The sequence below is a fragment of the Heteronotia binoei genome, chromosome 3 (genome assembly GCF_032191835.1).
Source record: "Heteronotia binoei isolate CCM8104 ecotype False Entrance Well chromosome 3, APGP_CSIRO_Hbin_v1, whole genome shotgun sequence".
Taxonomy (NCBI): Eukaryota; Metazoa; Chordata; class Lepidosauria; order Squamata; family Gekkonidae; genus Heteronotia; species Heteronotia binoei.
Window position 1 is genome coordinate 170,565,630 of NC_083225.1, and position 24,763 is coordinate 170,590,392.

The following is a 24,763-nucleotide window of genomic DNA, read 5'->3' on the forward strand; positions in this document are numbered from 1 at the left end:
GGACCTGCAACCCACCTTATATGAACACTCAATGAAACTGCTGAGCAGTCGAGTTAGAATGGATACAAGAAAGTACTTCTTCATCCAAAGGGTGATTAACACATGGAATTCACTGTCACATGAGGTGGTGGTGGCAGCTCTCTGTTTGGGGCAAGTGATGCTCTGTATTCTTGTTGCGGGGGGGGGAGGCAACAGTGGGAGGGCTTCTAGTGTTCTGGCCCCACTAATGGACCTCCTGATGGTACCCAGCTTTTTGGCCACTGTGTGACACAAAGTGTTGGACTGGATGGGCCATTGGCCTGATCTAACATGGCTTCTCTTATGTTCTTATATAACTGAAACAAATGCACTTTTAAAAACTGTTATCTGAAAAGGCCATAAATTACTTAGGTCAAACACTTTTTGTTTTTTTCTGATTTTAACAATTATTACCAGGAAATGAGAAGCTTTCCTTATTGTTGAATCTAGGGAAGCCTTGAAATGAGATTTTACTGAATCGCCGTGCAGTTAATGCTCTTATACTACAGGAAACGTTATTTAATCATGCACAGACTGAACAAATTATTGCTTCAAGGGAGTCACTCATCTATTGGGCATGACTAAATCAGCTATAGGGGGGGGGGCATAATTCCATCTCTGCTTTCCCCTCAGCGATGCTATATTTATCTGCAGCCAGTCTGATATGAACATTTTCTGAAATACATTTTAGCCAATTTGCTTTAAACAGGCTGGGTAAAGAGACTAGAGCAGCTACATTTCTGAGAGGACTGAATTATAAAACCCTTTCCTGAGGTTGTATTGTTTTCTCTGTCTAGCCACTAATAGAATTGGATCCTAAAGGGCAGGAACCACCCCTGTCTCCAAGATCAGATGATCTGCCTGCAGTCACAAATCATTGTACAATCAACCACTTAACAAAGCAGCAGATATTCCTTGCTTGAACAAAGAATACTGTTGGCAAAAGTCTAGGCCTCTGATTCTCAAGTGTGCGGCATGAGAATTTCCTAAGGAGGCAGGGGTAGCTCCCAAAAGGTGGGATCTTCTCCCTAACCCATCCAAACCAACTGTTGTTTTACTCTTTTTAAAATGTTGTTATCCACCCTGAGCCCATCTGGGAAAGGGTGAAATATAAATTATCTAAATAAAAAAATAAATTTATGTGATGAGTTTACTGTCAACTTATTATTCATCAATCTACTATTCCTCAGTGCCATCAAGTCACAGCTGACTTATGGTGATCCCGAAGGGTTTCCTAGGCAACAGACTAACAGAGGTGGTTTGCTATTGCCTGCCAGTGCATAGCGACCCTGGAATTCCCTTGTGGTCTTCCACACAAACCAGGACCCTGGTATTCCTTGGTGAGCTCCCATCCCAACCATAGCTGACTGCTTAGCTTCCAAAATATGACAAGATCAGACTAGGCTGGCTATCCTGGTCAGTTTTGTCAGATTTAGTGCACTTTTGGGAATCAATGTTGTCAACTATGCATTCCAGTATTTTTTTCCCCTCTTCCTAGTTACGCTTACAAAGACTTGGGAAATTGACATAGTGAGGTCCGCTATTATGATGCTTGAGAACCCTAAGGTAAAAAAAAATTCAGTGCACACCACTATAATCATTTCTCCATCCTCAAGCACTGTATAATTTCTTGTTTTCTGATCAAAGTGTGATATTTACTTTCCAGACCAGCTGATTTTGTCCAGGCATCCAAACTTGCTTTTCTTTGATCTTCTGGTGCAGCAGAAAGATAAGTAATGAAAGCAGCCGCCAACTGAGCTCTTCTTGGCAGAGTGCTCAATTCATCTACTATCTCAGAAACCTAAAAAGAACAGATTCCCAACATGACTTCAGATGTGAATATGATTTATGGAAAAACTGTTAAATGGCAGTATGTTGATTTAAAAAATACTGCTCAGATGAATCTTCAGAAAGACAGGCAACAGCTGGAAACTCATGCTGTACATACTGTACCGCTTATCCACTTCATCTTTACTGTAATCTTGGACATGGCACACCTCCTGCCCCAGGTCTTTGTGTTTATGGGCTACTTTGAAGAAAGGAAATTTTGTCTCACATGGTGAACAGGTATGGAAGACAGAACTTGAGCCAATAAGAGCTTGGGGAAAATATGAGGCCTGGTCCAAGTGAAGCACCCCATACTGATACTGTTGGCCACAGAAGATAAAACAGCATTATATTCTCTGGTACTGAAAAATCAGAATACGGAAATATGCCTCCATAATGCAAACCGAGGCTAAGAAACCCCCCTACCAATCACCTACAAGATTGATTTAACTTACTTGATTGACATTGGTCGGGTTGAGGCTATCCAGTCTGGTCTATTCTAAAGAATGGCAAAATCTTGGAAGGTGGGAAAGTTCTCTTGTAAAGACTGAGATCATTATGCAAAGACACCATTTTAAGAGGGTGGGATAAAATACTACGGGTTGGATCCAGAATACATTTTCCAATAGCAGAATGTAACTTTCCTGCCTCCAATGCTGCCCACTGAGCTTTACACAATGTTGCAGCAGGAAAGGGGAACCAGAGGAAACTGCCAGTTTAGTCTGGATCAAACCCCACGTCTATTCTCGGATAAGGAATCCGTAGTAATTTTGAAAGAACACAATGCAAACGAATTAAAAATATACAATTTTTACTTGATAATAATGCAATTCTTCAGCAACCAACCTGTGTGTTCCATCTCTTGTGTTCCCTATCAAGCTGCTTAATCAGTATCTCTGCAGCTTTAACTGTTTCTTGTGCTTTAGCAACTTCTGCTTCAAGCTTAGCTGCCTCAGAGGTTCTGGCCTGGAACCTGAATAAGAATTACATTTTTAATTAATCCTTAAGAACGACTGTGCTCTTGCTGAAACAAAGCTTTCAGAATGCATTACACTTTAAAACCAGAGGTGGTGGTAACTTAAATAATAAAACAATACTGAAATAAATATCCAAACTGAATGCATTTGCTAATCAATCGATCAATTACCTTTATTGGCATGATATCCAACATAACAAGGAACCAATGCATTCATCAAATGGCAATTTGCAAACACATTAAGCACCTCCTAGATGCTAAATATCGCATTTGCTAAGAAAAACGGCTGACACATACTTATCTCTTAGTTCTGCTACTTTTTGACCAACAGAATTCAGCAAGTCTTCTAGTTTCTGTTTTCTTGCTTCGGTTTTCCTAAGGTTACTGAAATATATTAGAAATGAAAATAAAGATCCTTATCTATCAAGATCCAAAAGTTATTTTAGCGACTACAACCCTAATGCTTGCTGCTGACATAATTCAGGGATACAGCACATGTGCAGCAAGGAGGAAGTCCCAGGTTTAGCCCCAGGCATCTCCAGTCAAAACACTTTTAGGTAATATGTAAGTAAGTCACTGCCAGTCAGAATATATGGACCAGTTGTTTGAATTAGTAACAGATGGCAAACTTTGATGTATGCCAGCATAATGGCGACGAAGCCCAGAACACAAATTGAAGGGATGCACCCGTGTATTTCCCATCTGAATCATTTGTCTGAGATAAAACTGGATGTGTTCTAGATAAGAAGCACAACCCTGGGATCTGATGTCCACACAACTTTTAAAAAACACAGGGGAACACATATACAGAAGGCACAAAAATACAACTTCAGACCTCAGTCTCAGAGGATAGCTGTGCTGGTCTGAAGTAGAAGAGCTAGATTCAACTCCAGTAACATCTTACAGACCAGGGGTGGCCAAACTTGCTTAACGTAAGAGCCACATAGAATAAACATCAGATGCTTGCGAGCTGCAAGACGCGAACATCAGATATTTGAGAATCGCAAGACAGGAGGGAAGGGAAGGAAGGAAGGCAACTTTAACTTTAAATGCATTCTCCAAGCCGCTGGCTGGCTTGGCGAAGTGATTTAAAGAGACAAATGCCTTCTCCAAGCTGGCCGACAGGGCGGTGGGGGCTTTGAGAGCCACGCAATATATGTGAAAAAGCCATATGCGGCTCCCAAGCCACAGTTTGGCCACCCTTGTTACAGACTAACAAGATTTGGGTGCATTTGAGTGCCAACGTGAGAAAGGCAGCTTTGACTCCTGCACTGAAAATCTTGTGGGTCGTGAAGGTTTTACTGGAGTCAAATCTAGCTCTCAGACATCAATCTACTTCTGTTTAAAGACATTTATTCTGATCCTGTGACTGCTGACTTCAAAGCAAGACCCACAGGACTCACTCCAGAATACATAAAATCACAGAATTACAGAGTTGGAAGATGCCATAGAGGCCAACCTCCTGCTCAACGCAGGATCAGCCTAGAGCATCCCTGACAAGTGCTTGTTCAGCCGCTGCTTAAGGACTGCCAGGGAGGGAGACCTCACCACCTCCCTCGGTAGCTGATTTCACTGTTGAACAATTCTTACCGTGAAAAAGTTTTTCCTAATATCCAGCCAGTACCTTCCCGCCTTTAATTTAGACCCATTACTGTGAGTCCTATCCTCTGCGGCCAACAGGAGAAGCTCCCTGCCTTCCTCTAAGTGACAGCCCTTCAGATGCTTAAATAGAGCATTCATGCCCGCCCCCCCCCAACAAAGAACTGCATCCTTAGGCTAAAAGAGAGGTCTTACTTAGATCAGTTTTTTTTAAGGAAATTGAGTTTTTTAAAGTAAAAGTGCACTAGATTCCATATATACAGATCACCAGCTTGCTCTACTAATTCCATGAAACTAGAGTAAAACTTGGTTTCTTGATAGAAAAGTGTTTGTTAAAAAGTGAGTGCAGAGTAACATACCAGATTTCCTCAGGGCTTTTTTTGTAGAAAAAGCCCAGCAGGAATTCATTTGCCTATTAGGCCGCACCCCCTGACATCACCATTGTTTAACACAGGGCTTTTTTGGTAGAAAAAGTCCAGCAGCAACTCATTTGCATGTCAGGCCAACAAACCCCCTGATGCTAAGCCAGACATAACTGCGTTCCTGTGCGTTCCTGTTCAAAAAAAAGCTCTGGCTTTTCTACTTCAACAGCACTGTCTTAAGCAGAATTACACCTTTTAAGTCCATTGACTCAAGGGGTTTAGAAGAGTGCAGCTGCTTAGAATGGCACAGTTAACCGGATTTGCAACTCAGAAGAACAGCAGAAACCATTTCACTCACCTTTCAAGGCCTGCCTGCTCAGTTTCCAGAGGCTGAATTCGTTCCAGGACATAGGAATACTGAACATTAGCCTTAACCCATGCTGCCAGGGGTGCAGCTGCTGTACTGGCCCTTTTAGCATTCTGAAAAATTCAGCACAAACATTTCACCTTGAGGCAGTAGACGCAGGTTACTTTTGATAGCTATAGACTTGCTATATTAAAAATAGGCAATGTGGCATCACTGGCAATTATACCTTGGATCAATACTACTATCAATGCACTGAAGTAACAGTGCGAATACATCTCCTAACAATAAATCGTATTTCCCATACACCTTCTCCAGCTCTTAAGCAGTGCAAGTTATTTTGCTGTGGTAATGGAGAAAATCCTCAGAAAAATAGCTGCCTCCAAATTACAGTTCATTTAATCCATGCCTGCTAAATACATAACAAGATTACCTTTGGGTCAAAAGATGCTTTATTTTTAGCCAGAAGTTCTTCTACGCTCTCACGGATTTGCTTTGGAACGTTCCGAGCATCAAAGGTCGCAATGTCTTCTCTGACTCCTCTTTTGGCAAGGAAACTGACAAGTATATTAAATATATTAAATATTTGAATTCATTGAAATTATTTTAATGAAACTGGTCTTTGCATTACAATGCATTAAAAATGCATGGGCTACATGGGTTTTATCTACAATCATCTCCTTTGGTATGGAGAATATAATATTTCACCTTCTGGGGGAAAAACAACAACAACAGGATAACCAAAGAACAAAATTGAATTACCTCTTCATGCTCACCCATGACGTATCAAAAATACCCATCAACCGTAAGACACCCTCCAATATATCTCTAATAATATCAGGGGGCATGCGAAGGGAGCGGATTTCTGACAGAGATTCAGGTTTGATGTTTCCAACTGCCAATTTAGCTTCATTAACCAGTGGCTTTTAAAAAAGCAGAAAAACAGTTGCTTAGTTTTAACAAAACCTCCTTTTATTACACCTAAATGCCTCCTGAAAAATTCTCACTCATATGCACACAAAATTCATATTGTGTGTGTGTATTTTAGAGAGAATGTGCAACCACAAAAATACTATGGAACGAAAATGCATTTTAAAAAACCTCTATGTTAGCATGTGTATAATTTGGAAACCAGGCTCTGAAGTCAAGGATATCAATAAATATCCATTCTGATTACCTGAACCTCCTTTAATTCATCCTCAATTATTGCTTTTCTTTCTTCTATTTTTACAGCTTCTTCTGCTATCTTCTGTTTTATTTTTTCCATTTCTGCCTTTTGTTCACTTGCATCCTGTTAGATGGAGATATTATTCAAGACATTTATTTATTATAGGATAGGGAAGTCTTGGCAGTAGTCTGTGCAAAGAGGATCTAGGAGTCTTAGTGAACCATACACAGAATATGAGTCAGCAGTGTGATGAGTTGGCTAAAAAGGCAAATGAGATTTTGGGCTGTATTAACAGAAGTATCGTCTCCAGATCATTCAAAGTGATGGTATCACTTTACTCTGCTCTGGTTAGATCTCACCTAGAGTACTGTGTTCAGTTTTGGGCACCACAATTTAAGAAGAATACAGACAAGCTAGAATGTGTCCAGAGGAAGGCAATGAAGATGGTGAAGGGTCTGGAGACCAAGTCCTATGAGGAAAGGTTGAAGGAGCTGGGTATGTTTAGCATGGAAAGGAGAGGACTGAGAGGTGATATGATCACCATCTTCAAGTACTTGAAGGGCTGTCATATAGTGGATATACAGAGTTGTTTTCTGTTGCCCAAGAAGGGTGGGCTAGAACCAACAGGTTGAAATTGAATCAGAAGAATTTCTGGCTCAACATTAGGAAGAACTTTCTGACAGAACAGTTCCTCCCCAGTGGAACAGGCTTCCTTGGGAGGTGGTGGGCTCTCCTTCCCTGAAGGTTTTTAAACAGGTTAGATGGCCATGTGACAGGAATGCTGATTCTGTGAACTTAAGCAGATCATGAGGAGGAGGGCAGGAGGTACTTATGATTTTGCTGCATTGTGCAGACTAGGTGACCCTGGAGGTCTCTTTCAACTCCATGACTCTTAAGATTTGACTTGTGACAAAGAATGCACACTGGGCTGCACCATTCATGGATTTTTGTTTAAGTTTCAGAGTTCCCTTTCTGGGCTAATCAGTACTTGGGGTACAGGTTCAAACATTCCCTCCAAGACAACTTTTGATGAATCACTTCAAAAGTTTAGATTAAAGGACCTTTGAACTCCTCACCAAAACCTGTGTGCAACTGAAGTATGGAGCCCAGAGGGTTGAATGCCAGGAAGAATTTATTAGGATAATTGACTGGTAAGAATAAAAGTGTCAGCCTTCTTCTTGGAATGTAGTTTGGGATGCTATTTCCCACTTCAAACAGATAGCCCTACATTATTCTAAAGGCATATTCATCCTTCTGCAACTGTCCCGATCTATTATTAGAGCAACTTCACCGCAATCTCATGACAAAGACAGCATATTAGAATATATGCCAACTCACAGCAAAGTCACACCAAGAGACCTAAGCTGCGTGAAACAAGATAATGACATTGGTAGCCCATCACAAGGGACATGTAATATTTTGCTCATGACCAGGAGGAAAGGAAATATTGCCTCCCTGCAGAGAGAGGGTGCACTGTTGTAATCTGACACAAACCCATAGATGGCAGAGACCAGGGGTAGGGAACCTCCATCTCGAGGGCCGTATGTGGCCCTCAAGGTCACTTGGTGTGGCCCTCGGGGATTGCTGAGCCGAACTGAGCCATGTGGCAGCCTCCCTGGGGCCTGGCTGGCCAGCGAGGATCGTGCAGCCCAGCTGCACTGTGAGGCAGCCTCCCCAGGGCCAGGCAGGGATCACAGGGCCCAGATGTACTGTGCAGCAGCCTCCCTGGGGCCTGGCTGCCGGTCAGAATTGCTGCGGGGCCTGGAAAAGTTACTGTCACCGTTCAGTTTGCACTTGATTATCCCAGATGGTGTGGCCTAATATGCTGATGAGTGTGTGACCTAATATGCTAATATTAGGAGATGTGGTCTAATATGCTACTGAGTCCTGCTGGGCTTTTTCTACAAAAAAGCCCTGGACCTATGCATTTGCTGGGTGTGTAAGTGTGTGTGTGCCAGATTAGGCTATCTCCATGTGACTTCAAATAGAAAAACAATTATTTGCAATAATTTTGCTGGCCTAAATCATTCTCCCTCAGCGGAGCACTGTTTTTTAAGCTGATAATTTTTTATGGCCCACAAATGATGTTATAAATATCCATATGGCCCTAGGCAGAAAAAAGGTTCCCCATCCCTGGAATAGATCCATAGTACATGTCAGTTTTGCCTTAATGTAAAATGGGTCTAATGCGTGAAAGACCTATAAGGAATGTGCAATTTTGTATTAGATAAGACACTACAAACCATGCAGCCTTGTCAATTAATGTTTTAGTCTGCTTTTATCAAAGTATTTTCACTTTTTCTTGCTAATTGTTCCCTTTTCTTTCCACCGTCTCTCCCTTACATTTGTTTCTTTTAGTCCTTTGGCGCTTCTCTGTCAATGTGATGTCAAGAGATCCAAAGAAGAACAAATTCCCCCATTTATATTTCTGTACTTATGTACATTACCTGCATAGAAACAGTGATTTCTCGGAGTGCAGCATCAGCCTCCTCTTGCTTCATTTTGAGCAATATGCTTTGTTCTTCAGCTTTCCTATTCAGCTCATCAACAAGAGCTTTTGCTTCATTCAGTTTAGCCACTCCGGCCTATGAAGATTACAAACAGTAGGTGTATAAACATGCTTGTGAAAGTGAAGGCCATACAAAGACAAGGTTTTGACCATGCCAGAATACATGATGCTGCCTTGTAACTGAGTCAGACCACTGGTTTCTCAAGGTCAGTATTATCTCCTCTGACTACCAGCAGCTCTCCAGGATCTCAGGAAGAGGTCTTTCACATCACCTACTACATGGTCCTCTTAAATGGAGAAGCTAGGGACTACCATTTGTGGGACTGCCATTTTATTGGTGATGGAAAATGCCATCAAGTCACAGCTGACTTATGGAAGCCCTCCCTGTAGGGTTTTCAAGGCAAGAGACCTTCAATTTGCTGTCGCCTGCCTCCGCATCATGTCCCTGGTATTCCTTAGAAGTCTTCCATCCAAATACTAGCCAGAGCCAACCCAGCTTAGCTTTCCAGATGTGATGATATCAGGCTAGTTTGGACTATCCAGGTAAGGGACATTTTATTATCCTCTTCATATTTGTATTACAGTGTTTTCCTAGCAACTCAACTAGGTACTTCTTTGAAAGGTGAAAAATATAAAATAGGAGCATAATATGATGAAACAATTGAAGTAAAAGAAGCACAAACATAATCAGCAGGGGCTATTGTACAATCCAATTAGATTAGGATTTTGTTACTGAATCAGTCTCTACTCCCTTGAACTGTCCACTCAATCAAATCCTATTCCAAAGTATTTTCAATGGGAAGTATGACCAACTTGAAACTTGAAACTTTAAGCTGGCACTTAAGGTTTTGTAAGTGTCAAAAATCAGACTTGGACCCCAGATATGGGAACTTTTGGGCTTAGAGAAACCGTTTGGTACTTAGAGAGCCATCACTAAGTGACAGGATCAGAATTCTTTTCTCCATCGTTTGCAGGAACTTGGATGGTGGGGGGGGGGAGGGCAAATGTGTCTATAGGGAGGGTTAATTTGTTAACTGCCTTGGTGGCCCTTATGAGGGCTGAAAGGTGGGGCATACATTTTGTTAAATAAACAAATGACTAAATTGACAGGTGACATAATCAAGGTTCTAAGTGATGACTATTTGCCTGTAGCTTCGGCATGGGTGGGGAAGAGGAAGATACAGCAAACAACAATCACAAAATAGCTTGAAAACATGCAAGTCAAAGACGTCTTACATACCTGCAAATGGCTCTGCCTTTTAATCAATTCTGTCCTTTTGCTGTTATGGATAGTACAATACATATGTAAGAAAGTCATATATCTTCTGGGAGTAGCTCCATATGGTTTACAGGACTCATGGATCATCAAAAAGGACTTTAAGAAATCAGGATCACCTATATAATATTTTACAAATTTAGTGGTCTTTATGGGCTGAGAAGTAGATACACAAATACAACTAAAGGCAGGAGTTGTACAGGACAGCAAAAAAAAAAATATCCCAACCATTGTCTTTATGGATGACTAGGTTAAATCTACTGATTTCAATTAAAAAAAACCCTCAGATTATCATGACCCACACCAATCAATTGCTCTAGATCAGGATCATCAAACTCATTTGTTAGGAGGGCCAGATCTAACACAAATGGGACTTTGTGGGGCCAAGCTATGCGTGTGATAAAATGTAATGCCAGGTAGCAGAGACATAAAATTTATAAAAGGCAGAGACAAACACAATTAAAGATATTATGTTTTAACTTAAAACTCTTGCAATATTTTGTTTAAAATGGAAAGGTGGGGAATAGTGGAATCTGGCGATGTAATTTTTAAAATAAAACATATCGAAAAAGCACAAGGATCACAGCAGAAACTAAAAATATAAAATGCTCTGACCCTGGGGAAACAATGAAACAGTTCCCCCCACCCAACAAAGTTTACTCAGATTAACAATGGTTCTCCAGCATAATATTCCCCCACGACTGTAGGTTTCCAGGTTAGAGTACTCACTAGGTCAGAACCACTGAGCAGAGACAAGCTGGATCGAAGTATCAACCCTTTATTTGCAAGAACGCACCTCCAGGAAGCTTGAGTTTCAGCTGTTTATATAGAAACGCTGAAAGTGAAACTATCTCCACTCTATTGAAACACACTGCAGCACAGATAAAGCTGCAGGGAAAACATGGAATGGATCTTCCATCAGGGTCCCTGGGCCCTATCTATTTGGGCACAGAGACCTTAATGGAAAATCCACTCCACATTCTTCCTGCAGCTTTGATGGAGAGTTATTCCATGTTTTCCTCGCAGCTTTGTCTGTGCTACAGCCTGCAATGCCAAGGCAGAAAAGGCAAGGAACTGAAAGAGCAGGGAACTTTGTCAGCCTCAAAGCTTCATATGGTGAGGACTGGAGGGGGGGAGAGGAAGAAAAGAGCCCCAGGGACCTGATTAAAGCCCTGGGTGGCATGTTCTGTCCCACGGGCTGGACATTTGACACCCCTGATCTAGATATACAACCTGTATGTCACCTTTTGTCTCTGGAGACATATATTATGTGGTATACTCTACTTACAGTACAGCTTCTTTGCCTCGTATAGGACACTGGATATACTTGTTATATAGTTATGGTTAAGCCTGCATTCTCAAGAGGATTCTGAGCTTGTGTTTTCTGAATAGCAGTACTTCCTCCCATCTATACATGGCAAGCCACTTTTGCCACTGAGTAGACTTTCCAAAGGCAATTTGTCACATGACATTCTGGTGGGGGAAGGGTCTCCTTCTCCACTTTCCTTTTAATTGTACTTGGCACATCCCGTTCTTGGGCATAAGACAACACTTTGGTATTCGGACTCTTGTTTTAATAAAACTATGTAACTCTGCATGAATAAGCAGAACTGTTACGCAATACTCTTACCAGAATGCTTTTTCTTGTGTTCCTTTGATCCTTTAGCTGCCTTTTCATCTGCTTCTGTAAATAACATTTCAGGTATCTGGAATGTAAAAATGGTAGATAATAACAAATAGTTCCACTGGAAAGTTTTATGGCAACTAGGAAATTACCAAAGAAATGTAATCCCCACCCCCTCCAATGCTGTCTACTCCTAATGAAACCAGTTCAATTAAACCACACATACTCTGATGAAACAGTTACACAACCAGTACAAAGAAAAGAACAATCGCTATCCCAGCCTCTATTTAAGAATGTATGGTAAGGGACACAAATTGATTTACCTTTTTCATGCTGCTCTCAGACCAACTTTCCATCCAGAGCACCTGACACTTCTTATGAAGTGCAGGATTACTTTCACAGTTGATTGTGAAATTCAAGTTAGTAGAATCCATAATCAATACCACATGAAGATTTTGTTGGATTCCTAAAGGTTATTCAACATATTTATATTTTAAAATGCACATAAATGTTCTATTGTCAACTTGTATAATAATTTAATATTATAATTCCCAGAAATGTATTCCTAGACAGCTGTTACTTGGACCATACCAGCTACAAAAAGAGTGATTAAATGCAGTTCATGGAATCCAGAAAGAGTTACAGGCACAAACAAGGGAAGTGGTCATTGCCCCCCCCCTTTCTGGCTACAGATATTTGCCCCTCGTGGGATTCCCCTACTAAAGGCCCACAACATTTGAGGACATTTTGGAGAGGCTTGGAAGGAGGGCACCACTAGAAATGGAAGTTGGAAAGCATTTACATAAGACACTTGGATAATTTTTCACACTGGCTGTGAGCCAGATAATAATGGGGGGGGGGTATTATTCTCATATGTAGAAGATGCATATTCAGTTTTTGTTTGCTTTTTGCTGCCATATCACAACTGATTTATGGCAATCTGTGGGGTTTTCAGGGCAAGATATTTCAGAGGTGATTTGTCATTTCCTGCCACTATGTAACCCACCTTGGGCTTTCTTGGTGGTCTCCCATCTAAATACTGACCAGAGCCAACCATGCTGAGATCTAACAAGTTTGGCCTAGCCAGGGCTATCCAAGTCAAGAGTCAGGGCTTTTTTGTAGCAGGAACTCCTTTGCATATTAGGTCACACACTCCTGATGTAGCCAATCCTCCAAGAGTTTACAGGGTTCTTTGTACAGGGCCTACTGTAAGCTCCAAGAGAACTGGCTACATCAGGGGTGGGTGTGGCCTAATATGCAAAGGAGTTCCTGCTACAAAAAAAGCCCTGTCAAGGGTATTTTAAATCAAAATTTGAGGCTGTGGTCTAGCCAAGTGAAAGTCTTACATACCACTGATTTAAATGAGAATTACATACAAAGCCCTATATGGCTTCACCCAGTTGTTCAACCTTGCCTGGTAAATTATATTGGAAAGCCAATCTGCAACAGGCACAACAATTATTCAAGGTTTTATTTTCCTGTAATCTCACTGCTATTTAAGACCTCCCAAGAATGACAAAAGAATCTGTGGTGGAAAAGACTTATTGTACAGAACGTTAGATTTGAACCACATCTTCTTTCTAGGCAGTTTATGACACAGCACTATTGGTTATTAAACTGAAAAAGTCAGGCAAGATAACTAATGTGTAATGCATTACTACTGGTAGATATACTACTGGTTCCTGAAAAGCATGGCTACCAACTGCAGTCAAGATTTTAAAACCCAACCTGGCTTATAAAGATTATAGCAGGGAAGTTACCAAATGAAAAAGCAGGTGTTTGTATGATTTTCTAAGTCACATTCTGCTTAAAAGTTTCTTTTAATAAGAACATGTCACATTTCTCCCACCATCTTTTGTAATTAGGCAGGCATATACTTACACAGCTTTGATTCACTTACTATAAGTAAAATAATTAAACACTGGTCCTGTAAACCCATCTTGTGAAGCTTGATCTTTCAGAGGGGACAGAAGTGGCTCTAATTCCTCTATTGTATACAGTCCAGGAACTTCACCTATTTCAGAAACAGTTTTTTAAAATCTACTTTAGTACATACCACTATTTAAAAAGATCACTGTGGCCTTGTGTAGAAAGGATCTTTCTTTTGCAAGACTTGTACCTTTGAAATGTAATTGGCTGTGCTATAGGTACTAAAAATGAATCAGAGAAATATCTTCATTATTCTACCTATAACACATATTCTAGCAGTAAAGCCTAACTGTGTAAGCTTCAAAAAGTAAACATTTTAATTTTAAAAAATCAAATTGTATTTTTAAAAATCAACTAGCTGAGGAGAAAAGTTCAACATAACTAGATAGCCACCGCAGTTGCCATAGGAAACAAAGGAATTGAGTGGGAAGACACTCTTCCCCTTCAGAGTATGTGTCCTCTAAGGCAGCATTTCTGAGAGAAAGTTTTCACATCAGAAAGCCAGCTGTAGACATTTCTGAATTGATGCTCTTGCAGATGCAAAGTCCATCAACATGATCCACAGAGACCAGAAAAATGTAAATAAGGAACTATTTCAGTTCAAATTTTTTTCGTTGTCAGTTTAAATTTTTAATATAAAAATTATATAAAAGGGAAAGAAAATGCCTGCATTTCTCTCTCAACAGAAAATACGCAATTATTTCATCTTTTTAGAACTTCAGGATGTTTTTTTTTCTGATCAAAACAGAAATACATAAAATCAGTTTAAAATAAACTGAAAGAAACATCCAGCCATATTCACAACACTGGAAATTCTGTGTAGACAACAGACTGTGCATAAATAATCAAACAGCAGCAGATAGTTTTATTGTCTGCTTTTTAAATAGGAAACTATCTCAGATCATAAAAACACAGCAGAGGGCATAATAAAACAGGCTAAAAAATAAAGAATGATGTTGAAACAGACTAAACAAGGCAACATTGGGAAAAATATTAATAAAATGCCTGGGAATTTTGAGGGGTTTTTTTTTTCTAAGTTTTCGTTGTATTTTACAAATATAGTTCCAGGTGAATCAATAAGGCAGAGAATGCCAGGGTTGTAGATCAGGGGCTTCAAAGGATTGTGGTTGCTACACAATGCACCTCCAAAATCACCACCCACTGTACTTCTTAAACTGAGGGCAGGACCTCAGGAGAAGATTTTTGCTTCTGTGTCCTCACCTGAAGACAGTAAGCTGTTGATCATTTCAAGAAACGTAGGGTGGACAAACTGATAGTCCTCAAGTAACAACACAACATGTTGTGCTTCAATTCCCGCAAGCTGCATCACCTGAACAAAGAGAAGCCATTCTTTTTCATTTCAGAATAAAGATATATGCATCCTTGATTTGACTGAGTGGACCCTGATATTAAATATACAATGTTTATGGCAAGGCTTATTTATTTATTTTATGCAGTTTGCTGACCTAATGGATTTGATGACTGAAATAATAAAATAAAGATCCCAAACTGTGCCTTTGTTTGAACAAAACGTATTTCACATTTTAGTCTAGTATTACACAAGTCTCAAATGTTACACTCATAAATAAGCACACCAAAAAATTTAGTGTTCTAACACAAACTTTATGCAAGTGACTGAGATTATCCATGATGATGGGACTAGGATTGCATTCTATGGATCTGTCCTCCACTGACTACGCACTGTCACATCTTCATAGCATATGTAAAGGCTGATATATGTAAACTCCAAAAGCTCAGAGCAAAACATCGAAGTGAACCATTACATGGCTGGGTGTTGTAGGAAAGGGATTGTAAGTATGCAGGCTCCTAAACAAACATGTAAAATTCTGAGCCCAGATGCTGGGGGAAGGATATACATTATGGAAGAACAAAGCAGGCTTACAAGACCATCATAAACTGGGTTGCCCCCTCCTAAATTCATTGATGTGTACAGACTTAGAAGGGTATAACTCTATTTAGGACTGCACAATTAATCCCTTAACTGCTCATGTCCTTGAAAATCTGCATGTGACTACAAACTTTCATTTTAGTAGGGCTGACAGGTCTAAGTTGGAAAATACCTGGAGACTTTGGAGGTGGATCCAGGAGACAGCAGGGTTTGGGGAGGGGAGGGGCCTCAGCATGTTTCAATGTCATAGAGTCCACCCTTCAAAGCAGGCATTTTCTCCTGGGAAGCTGACTTCTGCCAGGTGTAGGTCAGTTGTAAAAGCTGAAGATCTCCAGGCCTCACCTAGAGGCTGGCAACCCTACACCTTAGTCATTTAGCATTGTTATTAGGGATGAACATGAACTGGGAAAATGGAGGTTTGTGCTTCATGGGTTTTAACAAAGGAGGTTTGTGAGCAGGTTCGGGGATGAACTGGTCTCCTGAACCCCTGGTTAATGCTTCACGAACCGGCCTGGTTCATGCTGAACTGAGATTCATAAATCAATTCGTGCCAACCCCTAGTTGTGATACAATGAACTAAAAATACATTTTAAAAAAATAAAAAAGATTCCACTTAAGTAGAGTATTTTCAGACCCAACAGATTTCAGTGGTGAGAAATGCCTTACACCAGAAGCCTTTGAGCCTAATTCAATATTACCACTGTTCAAAATTTTATTTCAAAGTTTGGATTGACACAAAATAAGTTTAGAAGCAAACAACAAAAAAGGTGTCTAAGATGGACAGACAATTTCAAAAAAAGTGAATTAAAACAATGTAATGATCTTTTCCAAGCTAAACAAATGAACTGGGTAGAAAAAATTGAAACTCTCTGGATCACTAATCACTTATAAAGATTATACAGTGATTTTCAGAAATAAAATTAGTTCAGTTCTGTTTAATTTGGCATAGATGGGACATTCTTTAAAATACAGACTGGGTGGTACTCTCTGAAAGTTTGGCAAAAAAAAATACAGGTTACAACTTACATGTTTTAAATCATTTTTGAATTGCTTCATTTCATAGCCTCTAGAAATTTTGGGTGTAATCAGAAGAGCTCCATGCATATGACTGACTAATGAGGTAACTGTTCGACGGCCAACTCCACTGTGGCCTGCTAACAGAAGTGAACCTCCAGGAAAACTTAGTACTCTATCAACTCTAGATACATAATCAAGAACTTCAGGGAAAAGCAAAATTTCTATCTCCTGATTATCTCGTCCATAGTGAATAATACCCTAACAGAGAAAAAAGAAGAATGTAAATAAAATCACATGATCCAGTAGCACATAGCAATTCAGAAAACAAACTGAGAGCACACTGGAAATCTACAAGGAATAGCAAAGAGGAAATATTTACAACCTCCTCCCCAATCCAAAAATCTCCATTCCACGATTCTATAAATTCTCAGGAATGTGAACATTAATTTCCCCCACACATCCACACCCACATCATTTCCCCCTTTTAACTGACACAAAAGTATGCTCAATAGTCTTCATTAGGCCTTTTCTGTCTTAATTTACAGTTCAACGATCCATTCTTCGGATACTTCTATCTGCAGCCTGTACTCTTTTATTAAAAAAACCTATATGCATTGGATCTGCCTAGGAGGACAGCAGAAATCCAGAGGCCCTAAACTTGCTATGAAAGTATCTTCCCAAACAGGAAAAGACACTTACCTTGGTTACAGGTACAGTGCACAAAAATAAATACAAACTTCTGAGAATTCCACCTGGACAATAACCTGTTGTGACATACCTTTTTGATAACATCTTTTAAATCTGCAGAGTTAAGTTTGCCAAGTGGTCTTCCATGGGGTGGTAATGTTTGCCCTGGAGCCATAATTGCTCCTAGTTCATTACGAGTTCCCCATGTTACATAATAGCTATCTGTAAAAATATAACACAATGGAGACATATCATTATCATGATAATTAAAGAACATGGCAGGCAATCAGGAAAGCAAGTCTAGACCGTTTCATTTCAAGTTACCTGCCATGTTGTCAAGAACATCTGAACCCCAATCTCCTTCAAAGACCTTCATCAAAATATTATCAAATATATGCAGTTTCTTAGCACCAACAATTTTGTCACGGAAGAGACGACGTGCTTCATAAGCAACAATTTCCAAGACAGTATCTAGTGTATTTGTAGATGCCCCTGTGAAATAGGCACATATTTTTGTAAATTATAAAATTCAAATTTTGAAACAATGCATTTCAATATGCAGGGGGAAAAATAAAAGAAATAATGCAGACTACATACCAAAGTGAGATCATCAAGCGGCAGGAAAGGAAAGGAAAATGAATGAAAAACTCATAGGCTTCATTTATCCATATAATAGTTTAGTGACAAAAATCTGATTTTTAATAAGAGACATCTACAAAATAACTGGTCAACAGGTATCAATTTAATTCCCCATTTGTTATCCTAAGTATCAATACTTATTTATGCAAACAGCTGGTTATTTAATAGTATAACATAATATAAATGAATTTACTATCTCAGGAAGAACAAATTTCCTACTTTAGGAAATGAGGGGTGTGTGTTAAAACTCAGAACTGTTCCAGTTTAACATTGGTTCTTATGCAGAAGTATGCTTGCAAAGTATACCTCAGCAAATTACAGTTTCTGAAGAGAACAAATCTACTGCAGAATTAAGCATATAGAGGCAAAATGCTTTATCCTTGGGTGACTGTGTTTAAAGTGCCGTGGGCCTTTAATGTAATAGTATTCTGGAATGTAAAGTAAACAAACACATTTGGTGGGATCCATGATCAAACCCTAATGATATCAGCTTTTCAATTCAGAACCAGCACATATAAAGCACTTCACAGTCTAAAGAAGTAGGAAATCAAGCAAATATTTAAGCCATTTCAGTGCAATCCTAAGAATATGTTCCTGGGAATAAGTCCCAATGAAAAGAGCTGAGTAAGATTCGGTGGAGACCTGCTTAAAATTGCTGTCTAATGCTGAAGTCAATGGGGTTACAAGGGTAGAAATGTGTTTAGGACTTAACTAAAAATTATATACAGTACAATATGCCACAATTACTCACCTCCTGTTAAATCGTATCTGAACAAGCCTAGAACCCACTGAGTAAGAATGCAGGGCGTGAAGAGATAGTGACTATGATCATCTACAGTGAATTTGGCTCGAACCTAGAAACACAGAGCATATCAATATTATATACATTCATTTTTTAAAATTTGGTAGTTTTTCCAGCAATATACTGTAGTGGTTTTCAAAATTTTCCTACCAAACTGGTATATACACATACAGGCTCATATGCATGATTATTTCATGGCTGAGTAGTCAAAATAGCATATAATCTTGCTTTTGAATGCAAAATATTTAGTACAGCTTTGTTTCTCTAAAAGGTACTGGTTCAAATAAACATTAACAATCATAAATACAGTTACATGGAGAGCACAGAATGTGCCTGACTAACAGAAAACTTTGATCATTAAGGTTTGGGTTCAACATATTCTAGGTTGCCCATGTATAAATGGTTTGCAAAGCATGCAGGAAATAGAATAAATGAAAGGTATGAATTGAATAGATTCATTTGTGCCACTGAGGATTTCACAGCGCAAATTTCACTTAACATTCTTTAGGTTCTTGTGCAGAACAGGTTCTAAGTAGACACTATAAATTACAACTAGGTTTCTCTTTAAAAGGGATATCAATTAAATGAAGAATTTTTAGTTGATACAGAGTAAAATCCTAGGCAGAGTTAAACCAAGCCTAAGCACAGAACAGAGTAACTATACAAAGGGTTGCACTGTAAATTATGTCTTTTAGCAAGGACTGCTGTTTGATTAAAGCAATCTCAGTTGGTTCGTTTTATGAATTTTAACTAAGACAGCCACAGAAAGGAGTTTACCTGCCATCTATAGATCTGTACCTGCTTACATTAAAAAGAGATTGGATTTATACCCTGCCCTTCAATCAGAGTGGTTTACAATCTCCTTCCCTTCCTCTCTCCACAATACACCCTGTGAGGAATGTGGGGCTGAGAGAGCTCTGAGAGAACTGTGACTGACTCAAGGTCACCCAGTAGTTACATGTGAAAGAGTGGGGAATGAAACCCAGTTCTCCAGATAAGAGTTCACTGCTCTTAACGAACTGCTACCGTGTTCGTTATAAGGTGCTGGTTATTACCTTTAAAGCCCTATATGGCCGAGGACCTGCCTACCTCAGGGACCGCCTCTCCCCATATATTCCCCAGAGAGCACTAAGATCCAGCTCCCAAAACCTCCTACAAATCCCTGGGCCAAGAGAGGCCAGACTGAAGATAACCCGGGAGCAAGCCTTTTCACTAATGGCCCCTCGTTGGTGGAACCAACTTCCAGAGACGGTGCGAGCCCTGCGGGACTTGAACCAGTTCCGCAGGGCTTGCAAAACCTCTCTTTTTCAGCTCGCATTCAAATCAGGACCAGACCAAATTGATTAATTATTGTAACTTTAACCACCTTATGTATAATTGAAACTGATGTATGACAATATGTAATTTGTGACTGATAGAAGTACAGCACCTACTTCTATCTATTTTTATATTTTTAAACTTTAATTAATTTATGTAATTGAACCATATTTTAAATTATTGTTATCTGTTTTAACCAAATCATGGCTTGCCATGTCTGTGAGCCGCCCTGAGCCCGCCTTCTGGCGGGGGAGGGCGGGATATAAGAATAAAATTTACTTTACTTTACTTAAGTACTACACCAAACAGGCTCTCTATTGGAAAACAGTTGCAATAAAAATCCTACCCAGCTAATTCCATTTTAATAGGTTAGATTAATTCAATTCCATTAAGTTCTATTAAATTAATTCCATTTTAATTGACCAAAAGCTTTTTTCATATATTTATCTGAGTAACAGACTCTCTTTGTGTAAGCTGCTTCAGGCATATTTTTATGGCAAATGAGACTAATAAATGTTCCAAACAACTATATAGACATCACAGCTCTACTTTTAATTAATAAATTCATTTCTTCAAGTTGAATAGATAGAACCATTATGAAAATCTCAACTTGGGTGCCTTGTTGATGGAAATGAAAGATATTGATAGAAATCCCAGATATTTTACAGTTCAAAAACCGGCACGTGTTGTTAAAAGGAAATGTCACCAGTAGTATTTTCTTTTCTATTCTTTACTGAAATAAAAAACCCCAATACCAAACAGCCATCAAACCAAATAACTGCATTTATCACTCTCAACACTTCTGACTAGAATATGTTTCCCCATGGATTTAAACTTAGTCCCATGAGTTTACTGAATAAAGATTCAAATTATTAAACTGCCAGAGTCTGCACCCCCAAATTTAATACCATCTTAGTTTTATACAGAACACAGTTCTGCATCACTTTTGAAAACATGTCCATGGGGGCCAAACAGCAGCCCTGCTCTTTCTCATCGAGCGTGCTGTTACCAGATGTTTCTAGGAAACCTAGCAGGGCATGAAGGTGCTCCACTCTCTGGGTTATATTGGCTGCCCTTTTCCACACCCCACTGCTGCAGAGAGCAAGAAGCTTTTGGATGTTTGCAAGCAGGAGTTTCAGGAACAGAAGTAAACATGCTTTTCTTCTCCTTCTGTCTGCTGTAACAAAGTGCGTCAGGCGACGGCAGCAAGGGTATGCAGCACCACAGGGACAGGGGACATCAGTCCTGCGGTAAAATGCATCTCAGTTCCTTAGAAACCAAATTAAGCAATCTATACCTGCTCATATACTTGAACCATAGATCCCGCCAACTGATATATTTTTGCTAACGATCCCCAAGAAGGATGATTCTTTAGGTTCTTGTGCAGAACAGGTTCTAAGTAGGCACTATAAATAGTCTGCAGTTGATCTCTCTCTGGATAACTGGGAAACGCAAGTAAAAGAATGTAATATTGATCAGCATCATTTATTTGTAGCTACAATGATCACTGTCTAAGCCAAATACATCAAAATGGAAAAGAATTCCTGTTTCTTTGAAACCTTCAGTTCTAATGTTTTTACACATTTTGTGACAAATGGCCTTAATCCCTTGGTTCCAGTAACAAATATTCTTGTAATGTGGGTTATAGTTGGAGGGCACCTGATTCAGTAATCTTGCTGCAGATCTCAGCATAGCAAGTGCCTGATAGAAGATCTCTTAGGAACCCTAATTTTGGCACCTTCAGTTCCAAAATGAAAGAAAAGAAGGCTACAAGAGTAATAAACCTGAAAAGCTGCTGAGCCATCTTAAAGTTTTGCAAAGGTCCAACATTTCCATACTGTATAATACAGTAATTTAACAATAATATTAAGGCATATTTTATTAGAAAAACAAGGAACAATAAGTTCTCATTGCAAGAACAGTAGACGTGATCCAGAAGTTTAAACACACAGCTGCATTTTAGGGTGGAATGCTATCATGCACAGTGATAACATTCTGGAGTTTAGATGGAGGGCTGGGAGAGATAAAAGAGCTGAGACTTCATAGCTGCATAGCCGCCCAGAGAAGACAGTGGAAAGGACAGTCCATAGTGCTCTCTGAGTTGTGCAGGTTCTGAAATTCTGGGAAAACTGCTGACTTCCTTCCTATGAAATATCATCTGGGAACTTAGGAAGGTAAATAAAAAGGACTTCCAAGCAGGTGTACTGCAGTAAAAATTTATGGGTAAAATGGGACATTAATAAGCACTGTTTACATTACTCTTAGTGGGAATTAGTAAAAGTCTGTGGAGAGCAGGGTAATTTAAGAGTTCTTTAACCCTAAAATTACAGGAAGAGCAGCGACAATATCCCACCCTTGCACAACAGAAACCTCTTCCAACTATACCTTCATAAAGCAAAAAATTAAATTAAAAAAAATATTTGACTGTTTTTATAACTATGTTGCAAAAGAATTTGATTGCATTCTTCTGTATCACAGAAGCAAAGATACAGTAGAAAGCCCTCCAAAACTTGCTGTTAGTGTGCCCCCAAAAGTAAAAGCTAAAGAAAGAAAGCAAAACTCCGCTTTTCAGCAAAGGGCTGGTTTTACAGCGGTTTCTATTATTTGTTTGTTTCTGTGCTGCAACACATGGGTTGTTCTTTTGATGTGATTCCCAAATTTCAGAGTCATCAGTATGCTTGTCAGTGTTTTTCCATGGCGTCTGCATTTCATGACCACTAAGGGACAACGTTAAGTGGGGGATAGGGGCTCAAAACACAACCCTTTCATCCACTAGTGACTAGACTGAAGCACAGTATGTGGGAGATCCAATCAGCCATCCAAAGTGTCGATGGCCAAGGCCTGAATGCAAAATCTAGTCACGCTGACTTAAATCTCAGTCAACGGTGGGGAAATAAAATTAAAAACAAAACAGAATTTCATAATCAACCCTAGTTATATTATTACTGCTCTTCTTTTCACCCCTTCATGTTAGGTGCTACCATAATAAAAATAATTTGCAATTGCAAAGTTCACCTACGTCCTTGAGAAATTCACTCAAATGATTCAAGCAGACACTTACTCAATTGCACAAAGACGAACAATTGATGTAAATCTGGAAGTGAGTTTATGTCTTCCCAGAGTTCCTCCAGCAGACATGGAAGCCACAATCTGGATGTTTTCTAGCCCAACCCATTCAAGATTTTCATCATAAAATCCTTGATATGTCAGCACCTTGGGGATAAAAAATAAAGTTACACATTCACACAAAAGCAATTATTTTAAAAATTCACCATGCTGTATTTGCTAACTGCGTCACTATGTATGATTTTATACAGCACATAATGAAGGCCAAATTAATCTATGAAGTTTCGTTTTCTACCAAACGGACATTCTCCAAAGGCAAATCCTAAATTCTGGAAACATCATCTATTCAGGCAAGTATGTCAACCTGTGCAGAGTTACACTCCCTTCTCAATTTATTAAAGTCTATGGGATGAGAAGGGAGTAACTGCTGAAATCAACAGAATGGGCTAATTCTGCATAGGAAAACTTTGCATTTCTGGCTGCCCCATCTGGGATTTTAGCACAGGGTCATAATGAAGCAGGAAACATTAGAAGAATCAAGGTGCAAAATGGCATTACGGCAGGCATTGTGGGAAGAATGAAGCACCAAGAAAAAAGGTAAGAGGATACTGTATCCTACCCACATTCAGAATCAGGCCCAGAAATGCCTAAATCACCAGGACCAACTTGGATATGACCTTCTTGTTGTAATTGCCTGCCTGACCCTTCTAAATAGCAACATAGTCCCAATGACCATTGGCAACAATTCTGAAACTGCTACAGATCCTTCAGCAAGACTTGAATTCTTCTAAAATTGGGGGATCTTCTTGTGATTGGAGAAGGGCCAGCTCTTCATTGACAAAGCATATAAATGTTATTTTGCTCACTGTTAAGACATCAAAAAGACAAAACAGAATTTTGCAGGAGTGCTGGGCCAGCTATGGATCAACAAGCATCCTAGGTCTACCTCAGTAGCAAGTATCATGAAAAATTGGCAGAGAGGGATAGTTCACATGTGCATGCTCATCATTCAATGTCTGCAACATCAAGCAATTATTAGTATGCATGAAACACCCATCTATCGAGAGGTCCACAACTTCATCCACTGTCATGAGAGATCATTTCTCATCTGCTCAGTTTACAACCAGGATGAGACTGGAAAATTGCCCCTGAAGCCAAACTCCAAGAAATTCAAAAGCACCATGCAAGTCTGGTCAAGCTACCACCCATCTCCTGAGAGTGAAGCTGGGGCCACAGGGAATTACCCCTAATCTCAAATTACGCCTCCATGGTGATACAAGCACCTCCAAGTCTCAGTTTAACTTCAGAAACAAAACTCCACCTCTGAAGAATAGTGGTGGCTACAAAATTTGTCTGGGTAGCTAGGCCAAAATTTGCACAAATCAAACATGACAACAAATCTCACACAATGCCTCACTGCAGGCAGTTCATACAATGAGCTATAAGTCTTTAGGAGGAACGTCATGAAGTGATAAGACATCCAGTGTACACATTTGTGAATCAGCGCTGAGATAACACTGTTTCCAACAATTATCACTCCCTAACATTTATAGGAATTAAAGGTATGATTCAGATATTATTGCGGTTCCAAGGAAAATATTGATTAAGGACAAGGAAGGACATTCAGTGGAAGATCAAGACTTTGTGCCCTTGGCTGAGGGGAAAAGACTAAGA

General features: G+C 39.5%; 1 protein-coding gene across 1 annotated transcript in view; it reads right to left on the reverse strand.

Annotated features, from left to right (window-relative positions):
- DYNC2H1 (dynein cytoplasmic 2 heavy chain 1) overlaps positions 1-24,763 on the reverse strand; it is a 230,035-nt gene that overhangs the window by 141,223 nt on the left and 64,049 nt on the right. The window contains exons 44-62 of the mRNA XM_060234883.1: positions 23,085-23,236; positions 21,321-21,465; positions 18,656-18,758; positions 17,590-17,757; positions 17,357-17,487; positions 16,588-16,836; positions 14,874-14,982; positions 13,624-13,737; positions 12,047-12,189; positions 11,730-11,805; positions 10,064-10,218; positions 8,762-8,899; positions 6,324-6,437; positions 5,909-6,069; positions 5,580-5,703; positions 5,141-5,262; positions 3,119-3,205; positions 2,692-2,818; positions 1,678-1,819 (exon numbers count right to left, since the gene is read on the reverse strand). Of these exons, the coding sequence (XP_060090866.1) occupies positions 1,678-1,819; positions 2,692-2,818; positions 3,119-3,205; positions 5,141-5,262; positions 5,580-5,703; positions 5,909-6,069; positions 6,324-6,437; positions 8,762-8,899; positions 10,064-10,218; positions 11,730-11,805; positions 12,047-12,189; positions 13,624-13,737; positions 14,874-14,982; positions 16,588-16,836; positions 17,357-17,487; positions 17,590-17,757; positions 18,656-18,758; positions 21,321-21,465; positions 23,085-23,236 (2,560 nt within the window). The remainder of the gene's footprint in view (positions 1-1,677; positions 1,820-2,691; positions 2,819-3,118; positions 3,206-5,140; positions 5,263-5,579; positions 5,704-5,908; positions 6,070-6,323; positions 6,438-8,761; positions 8,900-10,063; positions 10,219-11,729; positions 11,806-12,046; positions 12,190-13,623; positions 13,738-14,873; positions 14,983-16,587; positions 16,837-17,356; positions 17,488-17,589; positions 17,758-18,655; positions 18,759-21,320; positions 21,466-23,084; positions 23,237-24,763) is intronic.